General features: G+C 42.5%; 1 protein-coding gene and 1 long non-coding RNA gene across 4 annotated transcripts in view; both read left to right on the top strand.

Annotated features, from left to right (window-relative positions):
• The window catches only part of LOC144074432 (uncharacterized), a 105,823-nt gene that overhangs the window by 68,719 nt on the left and 9,762 nt on the right, over positions 1-27,342 (top strand). For 2 of the 3 annotated variants that reach the window (XR_013300298.1, XR_013300296.1), the window contains exons 6-8: positions 14,854-15,038; positions 15,140-15,312; positions 18,286-18,411. This is a non-coding gene — a long non-coding RNA (uncharacterized LOC144074432). The remainder of the gene's footprint in view (positions 1-14,853; positions 15,039-15,139; positions 15,313-18,285; positions 18,412-27,342) is intronic. The other variant, XR_013300297.1, reaches the window with a different exon arrangement.
• On the top strand, positions 22,400-25,393 carry znf703 (zinc finger protein 703). The gene is made up of 2 exons (XM_077601553.1): positions 22,400-23,013; positions 23,282-25,393. The coding sequence occupies exons 1-2, from the start codon at positions 22,762-22,764 to the stop codon at positions 24,752-24,754; spliced, it is 1,725 nt and encodes a 574-aa protein (XP_077457679.1). The 5' UTR covers positions 22,400-22,761; the 3' UTR covers positions 24,755-25,393.

The following is a 27,342-nucleotide window of genomic DNA, read 5'->3' as shown; positions in this document are numbered from 1 at the left end:
TTCAAAACGTGTCAAAGTACAGCGATGGCATCAGTTGATTTTCAACTTTTGACGACTCTGTTGTGATGACACAAGAATAATTCATCAGCCGTCAGCTGTCAGCGTGTTCCTCTGATACTCTCCGACGTATATCATGTTCTCCACCCACGTGGAGTATGAGACATTTTATCCCTCAAACGCAGCCCCGGCATGCGTGGTATATACTAGCCGCGTACTCACATATTGGCTTCTTGACAAAGTGATGATGTCAGGAATATGGAAAGGAAATGACAGAGTGCATATTTTCACAAATCTCTCCTCCTGGCACACTACATTCTGGCACATGAACTGTCAGTAGCCTGTCGCCTCAGTTTAGACAACCGTGTGTGAGTGCCAAGCACACACTTGTCCTTGGAGTCCTTAGGAGGTGGACAGTGACGAATGGTTCGGGCGACAAAAAGCAAGCGAGATATACGCCTTTGCGACAATGTTCCAAAGATTTACGGCTCTAAAGGGGTCATTGTCAAGGAAAGACAGAGCAAAAAATCAGAACTAGATATGGATCCAGTGTAAGGACAGCCCTGCCACACTCTAATCTGACCTATCGTATTGTTTACCAGCTGTATCCCCTTCCCATATTGTGTCTCCTTGAACGGTGTATTGTACTTTCTCATATACAGTAGTACCTCTACATACGAGCAGCTGTACCTACGAGATTCTCGAGATATGAGGAAAATTTCGAGCAAATAATTCGCTCTAGATACGAGAAACATTTCGAGATGCGAGAAAGCCAGGTGGCCATGACATGAGAGGCTGTTTATCATTGTAGCGCACTGTCTTTTTTGCCGCATCTCTTCCGTGTATAACAGATATCTACGAGCACTGAACAATTTCTTCACACGAGTTTCTCCTACACATGGACCAGAAAACGCGCAATGCGCATGCGCAGGGCAAAAAGAGGGCTTTCTGGGTAATGAAGTATACTCGTGCACACAACACCGATAGCTAATGGCACCCTTTCTCAGAATAAAACTTCATTACCCTCAATCAATACGTGGGTAGGCTGAGCTGTTGCATTTCCTGTTATTCCTTCCTTAGCCTGTTAGCTCCTGCAATCGCTCATTCAAGACTACTTCTCGTTGGCAAGTGGTCATGCGTTATCCTATTGTGAGGACATTTGTGTGCATCATTTTCGGAATATTTTGAAGGGAATACAACAGCAAACAGCCCATCGATAGCGAACGTGAGGGTGGAGGCGTGGCAAACCGCTAACCCGGAAAACGAAGGTAACAAAAGATTAAAACAAAAATAGAATTCAGTTTTGTGTAAAGTTACATTAAACGTATGTTTGAGTGTGTCTATATATTAATCCAAGTTAATTTAAATTTGTTTGTTCGGTTACGAGTGCGTTGCCGTGGATATAGTCCCCCCCGAACCCCCCGCCCCCCTCCTGCTTCTATGTCCGTCTGTGAATCCTCCACGTCTAATTTTAGTTCTATTAAACACTTTTTAGTATACTATTAAACCACTCGTTATTTGTTACTTTGTCAATAGATGGCGAATTACAACAAATACAAATGTTTTTCCAAGCCAATATACTGTTTTTGGTGTTTTTTCAGAGGGTTGGACCGAATTAATTTGTTTTTAGTTCATTTCAATGGGAAACATTCGCTCGAGTTACGAGAAGATCGACATACGAGTTCAGTCCCGGAACGAATTAAGCTCGCATGTAGCGGTACCACTGTATAAATATTCACCGAGTATTTTCTTATATCCTCATAGGCAGCACTAAATTGTTAGTATTTGCGCATTAAAAAACAAAGTAGTATCTGCATCTTGTGTTTATTTTTCGCAAACGTTGCCATGAGTCCAAACAGACACGGATTCCTTTAATGCTAGGTCACGTACACGTTTTGTTGACATCGTTTTCCCCTCATTGACGATCCCGCGATTATTTGTCCGTGAGTAACTCGTTTCTCCGGGGCGCTATTGCCCACAGACATATACAACGCTACACTCAACTAGCATGAAACAACACACACATACACATTGCACGCTCTGGCAAGGCAAGATGCAGTTAACATGTACTCCCTGGGCGGCGTGAGGTCACCCCGTTCTCTATTTCAAAGGAGACGGGTCGCCGTTGAGCCATCTGAGGCCCTCTGGAAGCAACCAGTCATGTGCGATTTTCCAGTCCAGTGCTCCGTGATGAGCAGCTCTGACTGTGGTTCGGCCCCGGGGGCCCGGCTCGAGAGAGTGGGTCGGGAAGGTAGGCTCGGCGCTTGCCTACCTTCCGCTACGCCCGTGTCGTATCATCGGGAACCGAGACTCATCATCGCCTGCCGGCTCATGCCGCAGTCATCATCTGATGCATTCTTTGGCTCTCAGGAGCCCTGACTCAAGTAAATTATGCTTACCCACACCATTATTAGACTCATTATAGACCCATTTGAGTGGCTTTCAGCCTGTCACGGCCGCTCGACTATGTCTTTGCCTTGACTTGATTCCTTGTGACAGGCTTTTCTTGAACTAAAAGGCTGGGGAGGGGAGATGGCGAGTTGGAAGAAAGAAGAAAATATATCTTGACGGAGTCAAGTGAGGGCTAATGTATGACATTGGTTTGCTTTTTTGATTAGGCAGACATTTCGGGTTATGGCGCTGCTTCCCTTGAAATGATTTGCTAGTTGACTTTGAGATATATCTAAATGGTCTTTGCGGCTAGCGTAATTGGCAGGTTGAGTCCGTCTTCCTGCTTGTTGACACATTTTTAAACATGGTTGAGAAATGACCCTCGTTTCTGGAAAGCGAGCGGCGTTTCATTTAACCGTGCTTGGCTGACCATTGCGACTCGCTCACATTCCCAGCGGCGCAGTCACCGCCGCCGTCCACTCATTTTCCACGCTGTGTCCCCGTCAAGTGCTCTTCTCCATTTTTCATTCCATCATCAGTAAGACGAAGGGGAAAATCCCCAACCTTGACTTGAGAAATGTTCAGGCAAAAAGTGCCTACCAACTCCCTTCCATGTTAAACCAGTACCCGGCCAAGATCAATTTGAGAGGGCTTGTGAGGGAAATGTGGCCCTCAGCTTAAGTTGTGAATGCCAAACACAATACTTCTTTTTCATTCCTGTCACTCGGTTATATAATTTTATTTTTTCCCCCTCTCCCTGTGAGTGCTGCAGTCTTCTGGACTTTATTTTTTTCTTTCAAATTTCCTGTTCGACATTCCTGAGAAGTTCATTTGACTTTTCTGCTTGATTACAATAGGGAACAATTTGAAAAAAAATCTGTTGAGTGACACTAAACTGATGGCCTGGCAGTGAGTAAATGATGAAACATTTCAGTGCTAATTGTTTAAATAGGGAGTCCCAATGGATTGGATATCAGCCAATGAGTTCAAGCTAGAATTTGCATGCTTTTTTTCTTCTCCAGCTTAACCATTTACTATTTTCTTACTATTTCCACACAACTCTATAAAAATAATTTAGGTGTTACAGCCATGCTTGTTTCTTTCATACTTTATATCACATGTGTCAAAGTGGCGGCCCGGGGGCCAAATCTGGCCCGCCGCATCATTTTGTGTGGCCCGGGAAAGTAAATCATGAGTGCCGACTTTCTGTTTTAGGATCAAATTAAAATGAAGAGTATAGATGTATATTAAATTTCCTGATTTTCCCCCTTTTAAATCAATAATTGTAATTTTTTAATCTTTTTTTTCTGTGTTTTTAGTTCAAAAACATTTTGTAAAATCTAAAAATGTATAAATAAAGCTAAAATAAACATTGTTTTAGATCGATAAAAAACTGAATATTCAGTGCTTTTAATCCAGTTCTTTTAATCCATTTATTTAAAAAAAAATCTAAATATTATATCTAAAATGGCCCACATGAAATCGAGTTAACGTTAACGCCCCTGCTTTATATCATGTTAATTTATGACTTTTTATGACTAATTTTTCCGAATGATACAAAGTTGTGTGATAACGACAGTACATTTCATATTTAACAATAGCAATCCCATAGCTCAAAATCATGACATATTTGAGAAAAACTGACATCAATTTTCTATTCCACACCTCCAAATAAATACAAAACATCTGTCAAGCATTCCCTTAACAAAAATCATGTTCCCAGTATCATTCACATGAACTCCAGTTTCAATTTCCTTCAACATGATCATTGCATTCTAAAAAAAAAACCTTTCCCGATCTTTTTCCACGTTAAATCCATCCCGTGTCCATTCGTCATTCCACTAATTACTTTCTTCTGATGCTTCTTGAATTTTACCTCGGAGGCACCGTCGTGAGTAACTGTGGGCGATACCATTGACATGTCAGCGCTCATTTACATCATTGGGATTGACAGGAGGACCCGGGCCAGCTTTGTGCCTGATAATGACTAATTTAATGCATACCACTGCTCACTTTCTCCCACTCGGCTCTTCTGTTCTTGGCATGGACGTCTCTCGACCTAAAAATGCTCCTTCATTCACCCCCCTACATGTGTTTGCAATTTCCCTCCAGGGGGTTATGATTCAACAGCGGCATCATCTCAATTCGTCTCATAGAAAGTGGGAGACAAGGCGACCCTCTCAGCCTCAAAACCGCCCCCCTTCCCGCCCTTCTTTTTTCCGAGGCGAGAGCCCGAGTGTGTTTGGTGGATTTGGACGTGAGGCTCGCTCTTTGGGATGTGGGAGTTTCAGAAGAGAGTGGCACGCTGGCCTAATCACATTATGGGTGCCATATTACGTGTCAAGCTGTCACTTTCAATTTGAGCCACCACGCTGCCGCGCCGACCGTTTGCTTTTATTCATATTCCTGTTTTGATTGCGGCTCGATAGCGGCAGATCTTCCGAAAGGGCCCGTCGTATGTTTGCCATTAGTGTTGCCGGCGGCCGAGATGATTCCGCTGACCTATTCACACAATGTGTCACATCTTCATATTCCCGTCTCCCATTTTGAACCGATGTCACATGTCTCATCATCCAATCTGTCACAGTCGTCAATATTGAAAGCATGTCCAAAGGCAAGGGGAAGGAAAGGGGATGACTGTGGGATTATGCCGCCGTCCAGGGGTCTCCAACTACGGGGTCGCGGAACAGTACCAGTAAAAGAAAGGTTTTTCTCACAAAAGCGGCAAAAAAGGACCCTAGAATTCGGAACTCTCCCACTTGTTCATAGAGAGACGTAGTATTTTTTTCATTTATTTTTTACACTTCCATAACAGCATAATTAAAAATATATATTATTCACTTTTAAGAAAATTACCCTTATTCGAGAAGACAATTTTGAATCAGTTGTTACAGTGCTTAACCCTTTTTCCCAAATTTTCCATGACTTACCTTGAATTAGGATACAAATAAAATATATCATATATTAATATTTCCTGCCACCTGATAGGCTCTCATGATTGGAGGCATGGTACAAATGATGAATGAAATATGATTTTTCTTACAACAGTACCCATCACACACCAGAGTTTGTAGTAATATTACAATAGCAAGCCTATGATTGAGTTTTTCATCAGTCTCATAATGTCTGTATAACATTTTTGATTCTTTCTGCTTGTTCTGGACAAACAGAATATTCTAAAACATTCATTCTGCTTTTAAAATAAACACCCCATGGCATAAGAACCAGATAACCCCAAAATCAGTACCCAAGGAAGCTATCTTAGTCATCATGTTGCGTGAGCGTCTCATCTCATTTGATTTATTACACCTCGTTTGCATTTCATCTTCTGGAGGAGCTAATGGTCCATCAAAGCTGCGTAGATAATGAGCATCGATTAAAGAGAAGTAACGGGCACTCGGAATCAATCCAAAAAACGGAGTGATCTGTTGTTGCAATAATTTGCATCATTAATTTCAAAGTCACACATAACACTCGGATGCTATTGGAACAATCCCTTCTCATTCCTCTATAACACATGGTTACATTACAATGTAATGTAACCATGTGTTATAGAGGAATGAGAAGTGCAGTTTTTTGTGTGTGCAGTTTTTGCCGTTTCGCCATTGACGTCCATCACTGTCTTTTCCTGTCTTTTTACCCCCCTGGCCCGGTTGTAATGTCTGAAAAGCTTCAGTATTTGTATTTAATCATGAAATGCCTCCTAGGAAGTGGATTTTACCCCATTTTTGTGCATTGATTTATTGATTATTTTTTATGTGTCGCAGGTGTAGCTGCCGTAGAGGTTTTATAGCCATAAAATAGTTTTTGAGAGTTGGATTGATTCGTTGAAGGCGCTACGAGAAAATGCACGGACCGCCACTGCATTACATTAGTTTACATATATAATTATTCCTTCAGGAATGCATCTAAAGTTGACAAATAGGAGATCTTTTAATCTGGTCCTGTTTCGCTTCATCCAACGTCCGAAATCTTGCGCTCAACAAGCAGGAAATCGTAGCATGCAAATTGTAGCCGACATAAATTATAATGCAGCTTTGCGAAGTGTGAACAGGCTTAAATCTTTCCGGGTACTAAAAATCACTCACCTGGACTTCAAATCAAAGCCAAGGTAATTAAAATATCAGGGAGGGAGGACATTCACGTCGTGAGAAACATAATTACGACAATATCTAGAGGAGGCGACTGAAAATCAACACGCTGTTTTATGAACATACTCAGCAGCTCGCAGCACACATAAGGGGTTTTAATATTTCACAGGGGAGAAAATGTTACCGACCCCAATAAATATGCACACATGTGCTGCTTGTGTAGAGTTATTGGCATTGGCAGGACACATTAATATGTCATATTAAAGCAGACCGCCTGTTGACAAGCCCTGTGTGACCCTGTTAGGGTGCGGTGTAGGACCCCCACACCCCCGCGAACACACGTCTACTTGCCCCTAGTAAAATGTTGTGCTGCTCAAAGTTTTAGTAGAAGCCAAGATGTTTGGAGTTTGAAGCCGGTAATGCAAAGCAGATTTTGATATGTGTCAGGCAGCACTGAGAGGAAATCACAACCTTCGGAACGGAGAAAGACATCAAAGAGCGTCAGAGTGTTTTCCATACAAGAGGGCAAGCAGGGTTTCAGATCAGACAAGCTCCTCTGTAAACAGGCTGCTCAGATCCTGCCGGCAGGAGGTTCCTCTTCAGCGTGCTGCTGCTTTGTCTATCAAAGTGGCTGCCAATGCTACTTGCCACTTGACTCCCTCCTGGTAGAGAAAGACTCCTTCAAACACCAACACTGGAGTCAATCACAAAAAAGAGGTGCTTTTCTCCTCTGCCCTCCCGTGACTTTCACTTCCACTTACTCTTTCTTCTTCTTCGTATTATTTGCTCTTTTGCCCCCCTTCTCTTTCGGAACGATTCCTTCTGATTAGGGTTAGTCCTCAAAAATTTTGAAATGTAAAAGTAGCAATACACCTGCAGGTTGACGACATTTGTTTTATCGACCAAAAGACTGGCGACCAAAAGACCAACGACTAAAAGACCGGCGACAAAACAAGGTAAAACAACACGGTCTATGCATCAATAAAAGCAAAAATGGCCCTGAGCAGTTTCACTGAGCGGACGTGTGAGTGTATAAGAGTTTGTATGTACATGAGTTGTCCCCTTAGGAAGGGACGTCAGTCAGGGTCTTAACAAGTTCTCCAACAAAAAACAATAAAAGTCCGGGAAATTTGGAGCTTTTCTTTAGCCTAATAATTACTAGGGCATTAAGTATGACTAAATAGTAATTCGCAGTTTATTTAGGGAATTTGAGCAACGATTTAAATTATCACTTAACTTCCGGGCGACCAAAAGATCGGCGACCAAAAGACTGGCGACCAAAAGACCGGCGACCAATCGACCGTGTACCTTTTTGTAAGTTGCGGATGCACTCATTGAGAAAAGCCGCTTTCACGTACTTCAAGGCAAAGTGTTTGCATTTCAGCCACATCCAATAGAAAAAGATCTGACTTCCGGCTGCCTCGTAATTGCGGTCCTGACTTCCTTTTGGTCCTCTCGCCTCTTTTCAGTGGGCTTTTCAAACGCTTCTCTCCTCTCATCCTCCAGTGATCAAAGCCTGCTCGCACAGATATATTTCCCCTCGCAGACAATGCCTCTTCTCAAGGTGCTGTCAGGTTCCCTTCTTTGCTTTAATTTCATCTCTTAAACTTTTTTTTTTAATCCCCGGACCCCCTGCCTCCCTTCCCTCTCCTTCTTTTGTCAGGCCTGTCAGCCATGACAGTTTGTTGCCAGGAGGGACTTGTGGGAAGCGAAGGTAGGTGCACTTTTACAAAGAGACGCCGCCCGGCTTCACCTCACTCACACTGTCAATCACAGCCGTCTGACTCGCCCCGACGCAAACACCCTCGCACGCAGACGTACTTACTCCCAGGCAGGGCGACACACCCGCCTTTCATCCACCGGCACCCGTAACAATGCGACGCCGCACTCACCCACTTAGACGTGGTGCACACCTTGACCTTGTGTTTGTTGTGTCAAGTTAAGTACCGCGCAAAGGAGGTCGAAGGGGTGGGGTGGGGGGGTTTGGTGGGTCAGCGTTTGGGAGCTGCGAAGCCCGTCGCGCTGTCTGGGTGTCTCAGATCATAAGCCAGAAGGAAACACGGAGCGACAGAGCCGTGATGGAGCGCTGGCAGAACCGGCGCTGACGAGGCTTAGATGACAGACACGAGTTGACAGACGCTGACATGGCCCTGTCGCCCCGGGGAGACACGAGGCCCAGAGTGAAACCCGAGGAGTCCCGCTGGCAGCCGTAACTACCAGCCAACCCTCGCAAAGCTAATCCCCCAAAGTTCAGTGGAAGACACCCAGGTGACGGAGGGGAAGAAGCCAAGAGGAAGACGAGGAGTTTGCCCTAAAGGGAAAGAAAGGATGGAGTTTGTGAAACATTCATTAAACCTTTTCCCTCACCTTGTGGCAATCTGTTTTTGTTTCACTTGTGACGGGGATGCTCAGAGGAAGGTCAGAACAGAGGAAGTGTTAGAGAATTTGGAGGTAAACAGGACATGGCAAGATTTGATGTTTTTGTTTTTGCAAGTCTATCACCATTATGCTTACCGTATTTTCACGACTATAAGGCGCACCGCATTATAAGGCGCACCCTCAATGAATGACACATTTGATTTTTTTCCATATATGAAGCACACTGCATTATAAGGCGCCCTGTCTATTTTGGAGAAAATTTAAGACTTAAGTGCGCCTTATAGTCGTGAAAATACGGTAATTTACAAGATAAGTGGCATTCCGGAATTCGTACACATTTTGATCCCAAATTTTAAACAATGCTTATACTAAAACACGTAATTTTCAATTTGAACCTCAAATTGTTATTACATGTATTATTTCTGTGAAGTTTGTTGTAACTGTGCGAACAGTTGTTTTGATAAACATATTTCAAATATTAGATATTTTAAATACACTAGTGAGGACATGTTTCTTTTTTTCTATTCCTCACTTTTTCCTTTTTTAAATTCTATCACCATTATGCTTAATTTACAAGATAAGAGTCATTTGGGAATTCTTACACATTTTGACCCCAAATCTTAAACAATCCATATACTAAAACACGTTGTTTTGTTATTACATGTATTATTTCTGTGAAATGTTTTCATTGTTGTAACTGTGAGAACAGTTGTTTTGATAAACATTTTTCAAATATTAGATATTTTAAATACACTAGTATTAGTAGTAGGACATGTTCCTTTTTTTCTTTTCCTCACTTTTTCCTCTAGGCAAATTTCTCCTCAATCCGCAGTAACATCTAGCTAACCAGATAGCTTCTACCCCTGAGAAAAACCTTATATTTAATATATCTAGTTGTATTTTCAACCCGCAATACCATTTCTGTCATTATACTAAATATTGCAAATATCAAACAAAAATATTACCATTACTTTCTAAGACGACCTACTCAATCCTTCGATAGCTAATGACTTAATATTAGCATAAAACCAGAGAACTAAAGGCTCATTATGCAAAATTATCCTCCAATTCTGAAATGACCCGCCACGCGTGACACCATTCGAAATATAAACTATGAAAAGAAAGAATCAACAAAAGGAGAGCATTTTTCTGTGACTCAATGACATTTGCAAATTGACCCGCATTGATGTGGATGGATTTTCATTCCACATGAGATCCCCCATTGCCTTCGTTGACTCACTGGACGGGCTGGCCATCGGGTGCAATAAAATCACCCCGAGCACTAGCAAGTTTCATGGCTTCAAGAGATGACTGTTCTGCCTTTTGATGAGCAAACGTGCCTCCTCTCACACCTCCATTTAAAACCTAAAGAGACAGCCACTCAGCTCCCAAGAACAAGGATGTCGCCTTGTCAGTGGGGTGACAAGTTTAACACAAAGGGGGCATTTGGCAGGAACGGGTATATTGGCCCAGTCAAAAGGTCGGACCGCGCCAGTCACATGCCATTAATCTCATACCGGGCGGGACATTTGACTGAGGAGGATTCAAAACCACAAGGAGGGTTTTGTTTTAGGTTTCTTCTACAAACTCTACTATTTTAGGTACTTTCAAAAGATCAAGTTCACCAGAAAGAAAGGTGTTTCTCTCACAATATTTTATATTATAATGTATATTGTTGAAGTCCCACTCTCACCTCGGAAGGACAATTTACTGAATTTGATGCATCCGTAGCCCTTTACCGATGTATTGATCTCTACTATGCAGAAGCAAACCATGGCAAAAGTTATTTTCATTGCACAATTTCAGTCATTTTGGATCAGTGTGAGTCTCGATCATTTATTTTTGAATGCTCTTTGACAATATTCAAGCCTTTTAATTAGAAAATCTGGGATTGTGCGACTTAAAACGTGAATTTTTAGCTTTTGCGAGATCTCCTAAAACACAATTTCATTGTAATTATGTAAGTATCTGGTTGCTGTTCTTTGTCCCAGTTCAAGACAACATATGACTATGACTGACAACTCCAATCATTCCACTGTGTTTGCACGGCAATTTCAAAATGGATGTGTGAGTGACACTTGGCTCATTGAATTGCGGGGGAGGCAGGACTGGAAGTGGGGGGAGTAGGCATGAAATTAAACAGAAAACAAAATCCTTCTGAGCATGTCAACTCCCCCAACCCCGTGCCTTCTTCTTTCCTCCCGCCTCCACTTTGTTGCTTGCACTCCATCCTTCCCCGTCCTGTCATTCCTTTCCACAGCCAAATCCGTTTTGATAGCAAATCAGCAAGGGCTTTCCAAATGACAGATAATCCTTCACAGTTTTATCACTAAACCCTGTTCTTCCCATTTTTTCTCGCAGCATGCAGAGTACGTACAGCTGCTGTTGTATGATACAATCGGCCAGCTAATGCGGGTTGAAGCAAATTCCTCGGAGAAACAGAAAGCTTGCCTCACATATATTTTATCTTATTTTTTTTGATCAGATTGTGCTTTAATAATTCAACTTCTTGCCGGGATCTAGTTGATTTAAACCACAAATTAAATTTCCTCTAACATTTTCGAGAAATTAGACATGGCCAATAAATGGCGTGCCCCACAAATAGGTTCATTATTTTCCTTTTTTTGGCAAAAAAATCCAAATTTGACACAAACTTATTCTTTTCTGGTGGCCCTGTTCTCCATTCCCAAAAGGTCATTCACACTCGTTAATTCCTATTGATTTTCATCTTGGACTTATAAAAGAAATCTCCATTTTCCAATGTTTCCAATGCCAGATAGATATATCTATCAATTTTAAAGCTACTTGAACCCACAAACAAATCCCTATTGGGTCCCATTGCCAATAAAATAGGGGCCTCCAATTCAATAGCTGTTCCCACTCATTGATTCCGGGACCCCCCGCCCCCCAAAAAAACTACAAATCTCAATTGACAGTCATTGCTTTTCAATAAAAACAATCTATTAAATCTCATTGATTCATTCAAACGCAAGCCCTTCTTTGGTGTCCCTTACATAGACACCCAAATCTCACCCGCAACAACTTTGCGCCTCACTACTCTAACCGACTTAACATTCTTCAATGCCTTTTTAAATTCCAGGGCAGGTCATACAAAGGATGGGGTGATCGCTTTCTCAAATTCCAGAATGATGTGGCACAGTAAATGTGTCAAGTGCGTGATCAAAACAAAAGTGTACGACAACAAGGCATCATCAAGAGATCAGTTGCTTTATCGTGTTTAAGCTCTTATTTGAGAACTACCCCCCACCCCCAAGTAAAACCATCCTTCAGACCTTAATACCGGGCTCGACGAAATTTCTGTTCAAAATGTACTCAATTAGGACCATTTTTCAAGGTTAACATTTAGCATTTTCTTCAGCTCTGAATACTTCCGCCACTGTAAGATGACATTCAAATTACTATGTGAATGACACCTGTATAATTTACCTGTCAGTATCTTTTATTAAAATTAAAACCAGGATTATTGTCAGACACATCTCCATAATTAATGATCTCAAGTAACCAAGACTTTTTGCTAGCGGGTATATTTCAACGCAAAAGAGGAATGCCTCAAAGCACAGTCAATGACACATACTTGTGTTGGGTAGCTAATGTGAGCAATTAACTTTTTTCATAAACAATGAACTGTACACCTGCGAAGGGTGGGAAAGCAAGATTGTTTGTGCAGAAGTAAACCAGTTCTTGGTTAAGACAAATTCACATACAAATGGTTCTTAAAGGGAAACCGTAGTAAAATTAAATGTTGGTTCTATCTGCTTCATTTTAATATGAGTAAGTCATCCGTAATATCCAATCCTTGAAAATGATGTTTACATCACAATGTTTTATTTATCTGCATTTTTCTACTAACATTAACATAACACATCTAGATTAGATAACTTTATTGATCCTGTATTCGGGAAATTTCACTGTCACAGTAGCAAGAGGGTGAGAATACAGACACAGCAAAATACATTTTAGACATAAATAAATATGTAATAAATAAGTTAATAATTTATAATATATCTAAATAAATAAATAAGCGTGTTGCTGAAATATATATATGCATACACACACACACACACACATATATATGTATATATATATATGGATATATATGTGTATATATATGTGTATATATACACATATATATATATATATGTATATATATATACGTATATATATATATATGTATATATATATACGTATATATATATATAAAAATAAATATACATGTACATACATACACTTGGTTGGTCTTAACATTCAGCCATTTGTTTTGTTAAAGAGCCTGACAGTTGATGGGTGGAAGGATCTGTGGACTAGAACTAACATGTTTAATTGTGGTGTGGAATAATTAAAAAAAAGTAGGAACTAGTATGGTTTATAATAATGTAAATACAGAGAAAAAAATGACTGCAAAGACTTCAACAGTTGGAAGCCGAGAATCATTTGACGTGAATTGTTTTTGGCACAAAATGAAAGGTTGTGTCATATTTTAAGAGAAAGTTATTTGTGAGTGCCTGCTTTTGATCGATGTGGCGTTAAAGTGCAATATGAGTTTGGAGAAGAAGTCAGAGAAGAAGGGGAGTTGTGTTGGAGCTGCAGGGAAACAAGATTTATGTGCTGGAACTTTGATCTTCTGAAAGTCTTTGGGCTTTTACACAACAATAATTCTGCTTGGTCTCACTTTGAATAATGAAGTGCTGGTGGCAGTTATCCAGACAAGGTTTTAAATTACTGTTGGATATTGAAACAGATGAGGATAAAGGGCGATTTCTACACTATGTACTGTATTTCTAGCTCTTCTTTATAGCGATACAGTATTTACTGTATATCTATTTTACCTCTTGATCTATTGACGTATATTTAGCCCTAAAAATGCCAAACTTTTTAAGAGCCTCCATTTATTTTAATTGTAACTATGTTTGTACCGGTGGAATCGGGTTTTTCGAGCTTTAGTAATAAGTCTGGCCAATGGTGGCAAACTAGGCATACTGTCAAATTGCAGGTTTTTGCATAAACTTCATATTGTATGTCAAATGTGGACATGAATGGAGATATCTCAATTTGAACCTGTCGGTCAAAGAAATTCATCACCTAGACATTCCAAGTGAACAGCAATGCTCTGTTCTTGCCATGATTTGGTTACAAAATTAGGTTGTTAATGAGACATCTGGCAAAGTCTAATCTGGGTTTTGTATTTGGGACTGTTTTCCATCACCAGGGAAGCAAGATTTTGTCGTTCGGATATTATCCAGCACTTTATCTGTTTTGCTGATCTTCCAGACATGTGAATGTAGTCGTTCATTTGCGCATTCCTGGCGGATTTGGCTTTTCCGAGATTCGAATTCACTCGCTGACCTATTGTATCATTACCAATTTGCCCATTTGTTATGAATTTCAGATAGTTCATTGAACTGCCATTTCCCCCCCTGAAATCAGCCACATTTATCAATTCAAAATGAGCATTGTAAGTGAATTTTTCTCAGTTTCACAAATACAAGAAGTGCCTGAAAGTCTGTACATATTTGCATTGAATATATTGTATAAAGACTCAAGTAAATGTTCATTTGTAACTGCTAATTGGATATATCTTTAAACATAATGGGTGTTTTACAAAACATAGATCTTGCAGATAGATATACTGTGCCTCCTTTCGTTCAGTCCCATGGCAACAATGCTTTTGTTGTTTTTTTAAATTCAATTGTGTTCTGGTTTAAGGGCTATCGGGAACAATAACATTTTTCACTGGAAATCGTTTTTCAGATACATGACTAAGGCATTTGGAAGTCTGACCACGCCCACATTTAGTACAATTCTGAACTAATGGATATACTATTGACGAATAAATGTAAAGACCAGAGTGGACATTTAAATGTTTCCTGTGAGACACCTACCGTAGGTGTTCACCACAGCACTGTTTAGCTGAAGCAAACATCTTTGGGGGGGGGTTCCATGTGCTAAAGAACTTTCTGGTTTCTTTTTTTCACAGGCAGCTGGAGATACTCAACTCCGAGTGAGTCCGACATGGAGCTTTGAAATAGCAATCAATGCCTTTATACTGCAGGGAGGACTCGTAAAAGTGTCGCTCGGAGGAATATACCAAGTCGTATTTCATCCTCCCCTCCCTATTTCCAAACACTGAGTTACGGCTGTAGAAATGTGCACCCATTAAAGGTGATATGATGTATATTCTGCCTCCTTCGAAAAGTCATTCATCACTCTGAATGAAGAGGAAAACTGCACTTACTCTTTTGCTCCCTCTTCTTCCTCTCCAGGTCCTTCATCCTCATCCGACTCACCCTCCAAAAAAACTTCACCCTCTGGTTCACAATGTCAAGCCAGTACCGTTGCTATTGCAACCTTCTCACGAGAATGCGGCCATCTACTTTGGTTCACCGCTAATGTGACCATTTTGGCTAGGAGACAAAAATCTCAACAATGACAAAGGGTATGGACTTTATTTATACTTTATATTGTCCGTTTTTCCTTGAGAATACAGTATGTGCGCCCTATAATTATCCCCCCACTGGACAAAAGGTGAACCGAGCTGTGGCCGTCTATACATTCTATTGTTCGTGGCCTTATTTTTATCTACACTGATGAATGGCCCGTGCTGCTAAATCGTCCACATTGGCGCATCTGTTTTGGGGATTTATAGCGCCTCTCCTTTTCAAGGTAACAGTCGGTTTGTGAATTAGGTCAGCAAAAAGAACAAATGTCCTTCAACTGTTGCCGCCTATTTTCTTTACCCTTCCATGACCCGTTCGACTTTTGGCCTTGTACGTCAACCCTGAGCCTTTTCTTGTGCCCCCTAACCTTTTGGCCCACCCCTAAAAAATATAATGTGCAAAAGGCCAAGGAGAGGCCACTTGGCAGCTTTAATGACAGATAGGTATGTAATACCGACTGGTGGACGCACTCTCATTTAATACTTCTTTAAATATTATAGGAATATATAATATTTGGCGGTTAGTGCAGGGTTTGCTGCCCCAGACTTGCCTGCAATTGGCCAAAATGTGTGGGAAACTGACCCCCAATGAAAAGGCTTTGGAGGAAAAAAATTACTATCTTCAAACCCTAAAATTGATTTAATTAACTCTAGTCATTTTCACAGATTTTGAAGATCTGTGCCCACCGAAAACATTGGACCAAGTATTTTTCCATTAAAAAGTGAACTGCAATATATTGGCACGTAATTTTAGGGAGAACAAATACTGAAGTAGTCTTTTTGTTATTAAACCCAAATTTGGGTGACTGAGTCATACCTGTCAACCTCTGCCGATAACTGCCCTTATAAATGATTATGATTCCCCTTACAAACCCCCAAAAAACCTTACAAACACCGTACGACTCGTACGGTGTTTGTAAGGTTTTTGGGGGGTTTGTAAGGGGAATCATAATCATTTATAAGGGCAGTTATCGGCAGAGGTTGACAGGTATGCTGAGTTTTTTGGTTTTCTGAACCATAAAACTAAACCACTACATAGCGTGTATTTTTCAGAGTTTCAGTCATACCTGAGTATAAGTCCCATCAGCTGAAAAATGCACAAGGAAGAACAGATAAACATAAATGTCGCACTGGTGTCTATATTGCATTGTGGAGAGGCAATTTTACTTGATTATATATCAAGAAGACACATTCTAGTCGAACAAAATAACAGAGAACAACAGAATTTATAGGTGGCTGTTAATATATTTACTGTCATAGGGTATTGCCAAAGCAACGCAAAATAAAAAAAGTTGTTTACCAAACTTTTGATCAGGACCAAACTCATTAAAGTCGTAATTTTCCATTTCTGGTCTTAACAACTTTGCCAAATTTGGAACGTTTAGCCCGCCCTTCTTGGAAAGATAAACATAAATTGCCCCTAAGTATAAATGACAAAACAGTTGTGACGTATAGTCCGAATTATCCAGTCATTTTCCGCTTTCCTACGCTAGGGACATTTCCATTTGCATACGAGTGTATATTTTCTGCTCTCTCCTGCCACACTTATCAAGTACTGCTAAAATAAATCAGGCCTAGATGCAATTATTAAAACCGCCTCCCCAAACCTGCTGTGCTTATGGTTTTCAGTCACCAGACATAGCATATTTGTACGTGCGCGTGTGTTTGTTGACACAGTGAATTAATTTTGCTAGCAGAGGCAGTAGCTAAGGTCAGCAAGGAAAATATTTCATAAGTGTCAGCTTGGCGTGTAGCCTGCACAACAATACACACTCGTATAACAAACAGCTGTATGTGACTTTGCTGGCTTGATACTTGTGTGTATCTCGGGAGAGTTGTTTGATATATTACCTTGCTTTTATATATCCATCTGAACCGCTAAGTTACTGCCAGATACAAGCAAGGTGCTTTGTCATCACAAAGACCCGGCCGGTCTAGGCAAATATTTTGGCCACTCTGCGTGGAATACGTTATCCATGACTGCCAGTTCTTTAAGGCGTAGAAGCCGGATCGTTTTTTAAACGTAAAGTCTGAAGGTAGGCAACAAAAGAGCAGGCTTTAAGAATGCGCTTCATGTGTTGTTTTTCATTTAGCGTGCGTGACAGGTTTATGTATGGCTTTTGTCGGGTTCACTGTATTCACTCTTTGGGAAGCTTTCGTACGCCCACGCGGAGATTAAGGACAAAAGGTGGACGGCTTCCATAAATGTTTGTTTGGGGTGTCGGTCTTGAACGATTGGATTGCGTTGATTTGTTTCTAATTGAGAGGGGTTTCGTATGGTCTCCCCGTAGACTCGGGAGCTCACATGGACCAGGTTTACTTCAGCCTGTTGATTTTTGACTGTTGTTGCCAAGGTCCTACTCCTCCTCATCATGTTTGGCAGGAACTCTGTAGATTCCACTACTTACTTTACCTTCTGTTGTAAATCTAGCTGAGTCATGAACCAATTGGAGATTTTATGTTCCACCCTTCAAATGTGAAATAATCCATATACAAAATATGAAATTATGCAGTTTATGAGTCCACTTATCCTGAGAACAAATCTAAAAATCTAAAAAAAGTAGGGTTTCTTTTTTAAATAACAGATACATCTGGAAAAATGAAATGCTGTCTTATCCATACTTTCTCCCCTATGACTTCTCTAATTAACTAGTTCAAATAAAATGATTATATTTTTTGTTGTTATCGTGTTTCCTGATTGTGAGAACATTTGTTTTAAAAAAACAATGTTTCAAATATTAATTATAATTTGTGAAATGTGTGTCACAGATGATATAGTGGATTTGGTAAAGTTAGATTTCTAAAAGCGTCAGCAAATTTGCATCCTCTATATTTATAATAGTTACTATGTATTGTTAGCATTGATTGAATGTCTCACTTTACACTGTGCAACCCTCATGCATATTATCAGAATAAGAAATGTGAATTTGATATATGAATCACGTAATAAGAAGTCTGCCTTTAACCTCCTAGGACCTGGCATCCACATTTGGACATCACATTTTTGGTTGTCACAAGACTACAATCTTAAATTTTGGACTACAAGGGTCTAGTGTTCCCTTATGATGTGGATATCATTTTTCTCAGAAACTACATCAGGTAAGAAGAAAATTCCTTGTTTTTACACTAATCAGGTCCCAATTAGCCTAAATATAAAAGAGAAAATAAAAATGCATGCCTTGCAAGAGTCTGGGTTCTTAGGAGGTCAATCTGAGGTAATTCCATTTTCAATAGTTTATTACTTATTGAATTCTATAAGAACTTTGAAGCCCAAAAGCCTTTCAATCTGGAATGACCCAGCTATCACAAGCATCAACTTTTCATGCTATCTGAAATTTCACACGACAATATCGGACAATCTGATTAGAAACAGGCACTGTCTGGCAGAACAAGCCAACTCCCCCCGTCCCCCCGTCTCTCTGTGCTTCTCCACGTAGAGGACAATCGCCCCTATTGTCGACAACCACGCAGCGAGAGCGAATGTCTTGCAGGTGCAGCAGATGTACACAGTCAGAACTCCATGCCGCACAGTATTCGGAAATAAAACATGCATTCCTCGAACGTGGAGGAGAAGCTTTTGTCGCCGTTGTGATTGCATTGCCGACAGATAGACGACAGACAGGCAAGGTGGATAAGAGCGTTAGCATTTGAGACGTGACAAGCCGGCACGAAAGACTATCTCCTTTCTAAAGTGAGGCGATAAGGTTGTCAAGGTGTTTGTTACTCTGACACACACACACACACACACGGATAAAGCTTACAGTATGAGCACAAAATGGTGCACGTTGCTTAGCTCTTTTGTTTGTCAGCACATTACGTTATATTTCTGCATCCGCAACTCTACACACGGAGACGAGCACACCCACGTAGGTGACGACGGGTAAACGCATAAAGTACACTGTGTAGATATTGTTTGTGGACCTTTTAGCTCAGGGAAAGCCTTGTTTCAACTGTCTGAGCTGGAATGTTGCCTGCAAGGCTCCTTTTAAGTGTTTGGGTCTAAATGCCATGTCTGCTACACCCCATGAAACTGTCTTAATCCACTTTTTCCCCTCGCTTTTATTGCTGCTGAAGAAAACATGAGGACTATAGCAGGGCCCCAGCCTCAGGCCTCCAACCCCATTCCACACACCCCATAAGTCAGTCACAGATAATTAAATAGGAGTTATTTACACTCGTTTTCCCTTCTTTTCCTCCCTGGTGCTTTTATCGCTTCTCCCCCTTTTGCTTTGTACAGTATTATATTCAGACTCTGACAGTGTCTGGCTGACACCAGCAAATGCCTCAAGAAGTGCAATAGGTTGTGAGGGACCCACTATTATGCGCTGGATGGGAAGTGTCCAGCATTTAGCAAATTCCAAATGCTTTGCAAAAGGAAAAAAAAACACAAATTCCATTAGCATTAAAAGTTACAACAGTGGATGGATTATCGCTTTGTGACCATCTTTGCCTTGGGCTTTTCAGAAGTAGTCATTCAGTAAAGATCGTTGCAGGACATTAACTTCTAACACGAGTCAGTTAGATGTAAATTTATGCTTGAATCCATTGTAAGGGGTTGCAACCAAAGTGTGTATCTGCACACGAACCCAAGATGACTAGTCAGTTGTACTACAATCTCTGCTGGTCAAGCACAAACTTAGGTCTGGCAGCTAGTCCTAGCAGCTAATGTTATACAACCCCCCTACTATTTCTGAAAATCTTAAGGCTTAGACCAGGGTGCAGGTTTTCGTTCCAACCTATAAGAGGAAACCTTTCTACCAATCTGGTATCTTAGAAGTGAAATCAGTGGATTGCAGTCAGGTGCTTCTTGTTTCATCAGAAACCTCATTGGTTAAACTGCTTGTGTTGGATTGGTTGGAATAAAAACCTGCCCCCACTGCGGCCCTCGAGGACCGCTTTGCAGACCCCTGGCTTAGACAGTCCCAAAGCAATATCAACTGATTTGTACCTAGTGGTCTTACTCTGCTTGCCCTGTAATTGTACTTCTATTGGAAGTCAACTTCTGTTTTGCATGTGTGTCGTAGCGTTGGACATTTTTGCACGTTTTTGTTCTCCTTTTGTGTGTGGAATTTGCGGAATGGCTGACACTTTCCAGCCTGAAAAATCTACGATGAGCTGGTGTCATTGAACAGTCTAATTGATCTACACGTTTTGTTGAAAATGTCTTGGCTCCTCCATTCTCAGAGACAGGCTGTTTTCCTAAGAAAGGCTCGAAGGATTCTGCTGCCTAATGTCAGTGTTACAAATATATACTGTGGAGTCAGGCAAACGGCAGCCTTTCAACACCAGGATGAATTAGGGCCCACCACAGAGCTACGACGTCCATTACAAGCCTCAGCAGCTCTATAAATCTCAGGATCACAGGCACACACTTGCACACACTCATACACACTCACACACACACACAGGGTCCAGCCCTCCTCGCTCCTCGTGAGCCCCAATCAGCCTCTTCCTGGGGGCTTTGTTTGGTCTCCGTCCCTGGCCCAACGCATTGCTTTGATACGGCCCCAGAAAAGCATGGAAATGGCCCGAGGGCCGGCAAGGACCCTCTAACATGCTGAGAATCCTCTTTACGTGAAAGGCTGCCCCCTTTTAAAATATCCACAACAGGAAACAGCCATCCGTCATCAACACGCCAAAACAGCTGTTACCGGCCCGCGTGGAGGGGCACTTGAAAGGATTTGTTCCCTGTTGTTCGAGCCCCCCACCAATCTTTCATTCTCTCACTGCCTTTGTCTGGCTTTTCCCAATCCCCACTTCTTTGGTCTACTTCGAGACACCCCCCCCCCCCCCCCCCTTCCCTTCCATGTGCAACCCCACCCACATGGCGGCCACTCACCCTTTTAACAAGGTTGTGGCTACATGAATCGGAAAGCTCACACATGAACTGTCAGGCCCACGTTGTAAAAGAAAGGGGGGGAAATGTGTTTGAAATTCACAATGAGCTCTCAGGGTCACCTGTTTACTTGTCTCAACAAGGCAGTGACAGACAAATGCGCAGGCTAAATCCAGCACGCACGTTTTGCGCTCGCCGTTTCTTGGATCTCGCCAGGCCGCCGAGGCGCGAGCGGCGACGTGTGGGTGATGAATGGAGGCTAAACCCCACGATGACAGGTCGAACAGTGACGCCGCTGAGTGACAAGCAAGTGACGCCGCCTCGCCTCTCAGCTGCCGATAAACAGTCACGGCGCTCGGAATAAAAGAGCTCGTCTCGTACGGGTTTGTGAACACTAGACTGTGAAATGTCAGAGCAGCTTACCTATTTGAATTCAAAACCCCATGATTCATAGCCCTACTTTAAGGAGCATATCCGGATCTGGAGGCAAAGTACATTTTCCAACAAGAATAGAACCTCATTAAATGAAATGCTTATTTGTTGAGGAAAATGAACGGAGGCGGTTCTTTGGGTTCACCTGATGACTTGCTAAAAAGGCAGATTGAGCCAATAAAGCAACACTAAATGGGGGATTTGAGAGCGTGTAACAATTTGCTATCACAACAAAGGAAAGTTCAGTCATAGGGATTAGTTGAAATGGATCCCATTTGATGAATTATGGGCTTGGAGTCACCTTGTGATATTAATATCTTAGATTTGTCAGCATTAACAAACATCAATTTATGAAGTCAAATGACAAAAATTGTATTTTAGCAATGAAGGAACTAGGCCTGAAAATCTGACTGCAGAATTCTCTATTTAGATACATCATTCAATTTAGTCATGTAGAAATAATAAAATAAATGCCTACTTTATTATTTTTAATGTATTAATTTATCTATTTTTTTTCAATATATATTTTACTCATTTTTTTAATTTTACGTATATTACCTTTTTTAACTCTTAGCTGCATTTTTTAACTTACTTTTCACTTATTTTTAACCAAGTAGTATTAGAATTTAAAATATTTAATAAAAAGCTAATTCTGCAATCACTGATGATATCCCTTGATCTAAAAGACTGTGTGTAAATTAGGGATGCGGTATGTGAGGACACACACATTTGTTTGCATTGAGGGTGTGGCCATAAGACAAACCACGCCCCTATCCAGGAAGAAAGCCATGTGATTGGCCGGCAACGGTCTGCTTGGAAAGAACAGCCCTCCCCTCAGAGATGTGCAAGAAGACGGAAGGAACGAGCCAAAGCAGTCAGACGGAGACACGCACACCGCAGCGCCTTTCTGCCTTCTCGGGAATATTCCTGACTCAAGTCCATCTTCGTGGTGCTTTTCTATTTCGACACCCGGAGGAATACTCACTCTATAGACACAGTGAAGAGCCTGTTAAAGGATGTCACTTATTTCTCGATAGACCCCGCGTGGTTCCGCACTGCGCACGAGCCATATTTGGATTATCCAACTCTCATCGGATGAACGCGATCATCATGAACCAATCTGGTGAATACATTTGAGTTTGGTGCCGGCAAATTGTTACCTTTTACGCGTCTGGACCCTGATGAGAGATCCCACCAGTGGCTCAAGATCGCCTTTACGCAGCCAGTCGTCGGATCGAAACGTCGCCAGGGTTGGGTGTCGGCGCACAGGAGTGGAAAAGCCGCCCGTGAGCAGAGCCGAGTCTCGGTTGGAGCCGTCACGTCAGATCGAGAGGCTTCCCATCAGGATTGTAAAGATGTTGACGGCGCACGGCGGTCACTTGCTCCACCCAGAGTACCTTCAACCCCTCCAGTCCGCACCAGTCAGTATCGAGGTGAGAAACAGAAAGAAAACTGTACAAGAAACTCAATTTTCTATCGTCAATATATTCTAAAAAAAACATCTGAAAAATCTTCATATTTCCCTCTACTGTTTCCAGTTCGAGAGCAACTAAATGTAATATACATTTCCATGTATATTTTGGCATCATTTTCCAAAGCATCCTTTCAAAATAAAAAGCTGTTGACAACTTTTGGGTCATAGCATGGTGACGTCAAGGTCCGAATATGTTTCATCGTTCTGTCTGTATTTTTCCTTTGTAGCTGGACGCCAAAAAGAGTCCACTCGCTTTGCTGGCTCAGACATGTTCCCAAATCGGTAAACCGGACCCTCCCTCCGCTTCCAAGCTCGCCTCCCTTTCCTCGGGCAGTCTGGGAGACAAAGACTGCGCGGGCCGATCGTCCAAGTCGGCGGAGCAGCACCAGTCCTCGGAGGACAAGTCCAGCTTCAAACCTTACTCCAAGTCCTCGGGCGACTGCCGTAAAGAAGTTCAAGGGTCCAAGGGGTCTTCAGATAAAACTTTCAGAGTGTCCAACGGAAGCTCCGGCGGTGGTTCGTGTCCGTCTTTTCCACCTCATTCGAAATCTCCGAGCTCTCCTCAACGCCACACGCCGAGCCAGCCTCACGTACAAAGTCATTCCCCGTCGACCGCGCACTCGCAGGCCTCGCACTTGGACAACAAATCTGCCAGTCTAGAGCAACCCGGCTCGGACAGTAACAACGGCGGCGACAAAAAAGACTCGGACGCGGTGAAGTCGGCATTGGACGGGGCTCAGCTGGCCAACTCCAGCCACGTACGCGCAAGCGCCAACTCCAGTAACGCCAGCTCCGCCAGCAGCCCGCGGCCCGAGGGCAAGGCCGACACGCAGGTCTCACAGGCTAACCTGGTCTCGGGGCACATCGCGCCCGTGTCCCCGTTCAAACCGGGACATTCGGTTTTCCCTCTGCCTCCTGCTTCGATGGGCTACCACGGCTCTATTGTCGGAGCCTACGCGGGCTACCCCTCGCAGTTTGTTCCCGGTTTGGACCCTACCAAGTCCAGTATGGGCTTAGGAATTAAGCACCCTAGTTCCAGTCCTCTGACTGGAGCCTCTCCTCCCTCCCTGATGCAGGGCTTATGCCGGGACCCTTATTGTTTGACTTACCCCAACGCGCACCACTTGGGAGGAAGTAACTGTTCCACTTGCGTCCACGACCCCTCCAGCCTCAAGTCTGGTTTCCCCTTGGTCTACCCTTCACACCACCTGCACTCCTTACACTCGAGCGCCTTGTCTTCCAGCACCACGCCCTCCCTCTCGCACCCTCTTTACACTTACGGTTTCATGCTCCACAACGAACCGTTACCCCACGCCTGTAACTGGGTGTCTGTCGGAGGACCGTGCGACAAGAGATTTGCGACGTCCGAGGAGCTCCTGGCCCATTTGCGTACCCACACGGCTCTGCCTGGCATGGTGGACAGCAAACTCTTGTCAGCGTACCCTTCGTCCATATCCTCCACGGCTTCGTGCCATCTTCATTTACCCCCCCACAGCAGCCCGGGCTCGCTGCCCAGCTCCTTCTCTCTTCGAGGGTCCCCCGGCTTGGGCCTGGCCCGCTACCACCCTTATAGCAAATCCCACCTACCCGGAGCACCTGGACTCCCCATGCCGTCCATACCCTCATCGTCGGCTTACTACTCCCCTTACGCCCTCTACGGTCAGAGACTGGGCTCAGCCTCAGCGCTTGGATACCAGTGATGTCACATACTGGCATAAGTGACGTTGATCTGGCAGGCACCTGCTGAAGATAGATTGCCCGGCCGGCATCATTCTGTTGGCTTCAAAAATGGGGCTGGTGCTCCAAAGGAGGGGAAAATGTCTGTGAGATTTTCTAATCTGCACAGATTCAAAAGATTTGAAGCTATTATTGACACTGATACGCAAAGCTTGAACATTTGTTTTTTCATCTGGATTTTTTTGTTTTGTTTTAATGCCAGACATAAATCAAAGTCTAGTATTTATTTTCACACAAGCGCTTGCTTCAAAATCTGGGGGGTTTAATCGTTTTTTTTCTATTCAAAATAATCTGTTCATTGGAAATCCAATCTGATTTAAGTATTCTACGGTAATGACAATTACAACCCACACAAAAAATGGCTTTGCACCACGCTAAAGATGGAATATGATGCTTTATTCAGACCTGCATGCCAGTGAGCATTATTTTTATTTGTAAATATGCAAAGATGTCATATTTTTTCAAGCCTATGTGTGGGGCATTGATTTGGGTTTACAAATGGTACAAATATAAAGTGACAGAGGTCAAATCTGTTAGTAATGCTTGTAATATTCAACTTGGGAAAGCCTTATTTTATTAAATAAAAGATTGATTGAATTTGACTCATTTTCCCTCATTCTTCAGTATATGTTATACCATGCCATTTAACACCCAGTCTTCTTTAATTGCACTATCTATAATTCCAATTGATCTCTGTAATATATCATGGCCGCTATCAGTTGACAGGCTTGTCCCAGAGAATGCATCCCGGGTGACATTAGGCCAGTTAGCTGGTTATTGAGGATTCCCACCGCTCCTCATCCACCAGCATTGCTTTCTTTGAGCCGACTGCAGCTTTTAATTGCCGATTCCTGTTTACGAGGCCTAAAAAGAGCCTTTTCAGCAGAAGAAATAGTGGTGTGAAGTGGCCACTGGGACTTCAATAATAGCCTGACTCTGACGGATAGAGTTGCAACACAAAGGCCGTAGCTGACAAAGGGATGTCGTTATTAGAGAAATATTCATCAACGTCCCGATGGCTCTCCTTGGGGAATTGGACCGCCTTACTAGAACTTCATACATGGGGGCTTCCACCCCGGAAGACAAATTGAGCAAGCCTTTCCCTTGGCGTTTTTTTCTGCATTTCAGCAATACTGACTCCAGTCTTGCAAAGACACTGATTTAACAGGAAAGAGGCAGTCCATTTTCTATTAGAGTATTTGGGGGCTGATAATGTATCTGGCTCTCCACTCTATTTGGCTGACACGCCGTCATTGGCACTGAGCATAGAGTCTCCGAGGTGGCTATTGACCCCGACTCCTAGACTCCTCCACTCTCGCGGTTCATTAGCACTCCAGACAGGGAAAGGCAAGCACAGGTGTCACTTGACAGGACCATTAACAAAATGGATGACCCTCCCAAACCACATCAAGGCCCCTGCCTCACCGGCAAGGTCACAGCGCCCTGATCGCCGGTCTGGTCCACACGTTGGGACGCTCCACTGATTATCCTTATTTACAAAATGGAGCGAACTCCTCCAATTCAAAAGAATCTTCTAGTTACTGCGTCTATTGTGACGTGATTCTAACAAGCAATGAATGAAGCCATTACATGTGCTTTTATATTGTGCTAGTCATAGTCATGCTACCAAAAAAAATAGGATTCTGCTGCCCCCTTTAGTTGCGATGAAGATTTACACTGACACGAAGCATGGACATGTACCCAAAAAGTATAAGTGTATACAGTGTTATCAAGATTTCAGAAAGGAATGTCATCAGTTGCAGGTACAGCTAAGCGCTAGAGATGGTTAACGACAGAGGTCATGCAGAGGGGAGAACTTTCAATCATGTCTGGAGGTGGAATTAATTTCACTCTTGCCAGTTTGCACTCGTTCATCAAATGCCTCACTATTCTCCCTATTCCCTTGCTCATCAGTCTTCGCCATCTATCTCCCCCCACACACTCTCTTGCAGCTGAGTCAACACCCACACACTCCATTTATGTTGCCTGTGTGGTGCTTGTGCAAGTATGTGTACTCAGCCGCAATCTTTTGTCCGTGCTGTATTTCAAACCATTATTTGTTTTTTGTTTTTTTGTTAGTGTTTTTTACTTTAGTTTGTCAAAAATGACTAAGAAATATCACCCAAAAAATCCTCATCTCACTCATACAACTAAGGTCATACACATTATCGTTCAATAACCTCTACCTGATACAAATGATGGATGAACAACATGGCCACTGTCTGAGGAATAGATTGATAGTTGAAATCAAAGTAGCTGTGACAGATGGTGATGGAGAGGACTAATATTTTCCCCCCTGTGAGATGCAGAGTGCCACTGTGAGGTCCCGAGCAGCCGGTCGACAGCGCCGGTGATTAATGACGACAGGGTGTGGAGCTGCTCTTCAATTAGAGCCAGCTCTTACTCAACTCGCCAATGCCGTTGACAGCCAGGACAGAGACAGAGACAGAGACACAATCGAGAGCACTCTTTTTCTTACGATCCGTGTCTATGAAACAAAACATTAACCTCAACTCCATGACTACCACCTCTGTGTTTAACATCAGGACTC

This window comes from Stigmatopora argus, chromosome 5 (genome assembly GCF_051989625.1).
Source record: "Stigmatopora argus isolate UIUO_Sarg chromosome 5, RoL_Sarg_1.0, whole genome shotgun sequence".
Lineage (NCBI taxonomy): Eukaryota > Metazoa > Chordata > Actinopteri > Syngnathiformes > Syngnathidae > Stigmatopora > Stigmatopora argus.
This window is presented reverse-complemented; position numbering and strand designations above follow the sequence as displayed.

Coding starts and splice junctions, on each gene's coding strand:
- znf703 (XM_077601553.1), top strand. CDS start 22,762: ATGAGAGATCCCACCAGTGGCTCAAGATCGCCTTTACGCAGCCAGTCG. Junction 23,014..23,281: donor CCGCACCAGTCAGTATCGAG/GTGAGAAACAGA, acceptor TTTCCTTTGTAG/CTGGACGCCAAAAAGAGTCC.